Source organism: Nestor notabilis, unplaced genomic scaffold, assembly GCF_000696875.1.
Source record: "Nestor notabilis isolate BGI_N333 unplaced genomic scaffold, ASM69687v1 scaffold20584, whole genome shotgun sequence".
NCBI classification, from domain to species: Eukaryota; Metazoa; Chordata; class Aves; order Psittaciformes; family Psittacidae; genus Nestor; species Nestor notabilis.
The window spans coordinates 27352-28003 of NW_009925411.1; the positions used below are offsets into that span (position 1 = coordinate 27352).

The following is a 652-nucleotide window of genomic DNA, read 5'->3' on the forward strand; positions in this document are numbered from 1 at the left end:
TCCTTGTAGGGCGGGCTGATGGACGGCCGGCGTGAGGAGCCACCGGGGCTCTTCCTGTAGGGATCATAGTTGCTGGAGGTGTGAGAACGGGGAGGGCTGAGGTCGTACTCCTGGATGTAGGAGGCTCCTGAGGGGCTGTCGTCCAATTTAGGGCTGTCAGACCATTTCCTGTGAGGGCTTCTGGATTTCCGCTTGGGACTGTCAATGGTTTTGTAACTTTTGGGAGCATCCCTTTTCCGATGGCTTTTACTGCGCTCCTTGTGGCTGCACTTGAGCTCCCGATCCTTCCTGGATTTCTCCTTGTGGGCTTTGGCTGACCGGGACTCCTTGTTGCTACTCTTTGAGGACAACGACTTGGGATGCTCCTCACCCTCCAGGAGTCTCTTGGAGGATCCCGATATTCTCTCCTTGGTGGACCCAGACCTACTGGATGCCTCCAAGCTCTTTTCCAACTTCCTCTCCTTCTCCGCCTGTTTGCTCTTCATCAGCTCACGGACACGCTTGTGCTGGTGGTGCCGGTGCTTCTGGACCCTCTCGCTCCTGTCCGCTTTCCTCTCCTCATTCTCCCTCCGATCCAGCTTGAGGGCCACATCATCTGAGAAGGTATCTGAATCCGAACTGATGTCATCGTATTCCACCAGCGGCTTGATCA

The 652-nt window shown here is 55.7% G+C and overlaps 1 protein-coding gene across 1 annotated transcript in view; it reads right to left on the minus strand.

Moving 5' to 3' along the window:
- CDK12 (cyclin-dependent kinase 12) overlaps positions 1 to 647 on the minus strand; it is a gene marked incomplete at its 5' end in the record, with an annotated part of 23630 nt that extends 22983 nt beyond the window's left edge. Inside the window, 1 exon segment of the mRNA XM_010013052.1 lies at positions 1 to 647. Coding sequence (XP_010011354.1) covers positions 1 to 647 — 647 coding nt within the window.
- Positions 648 to 652: the final 5 nt, after the last annotated feature.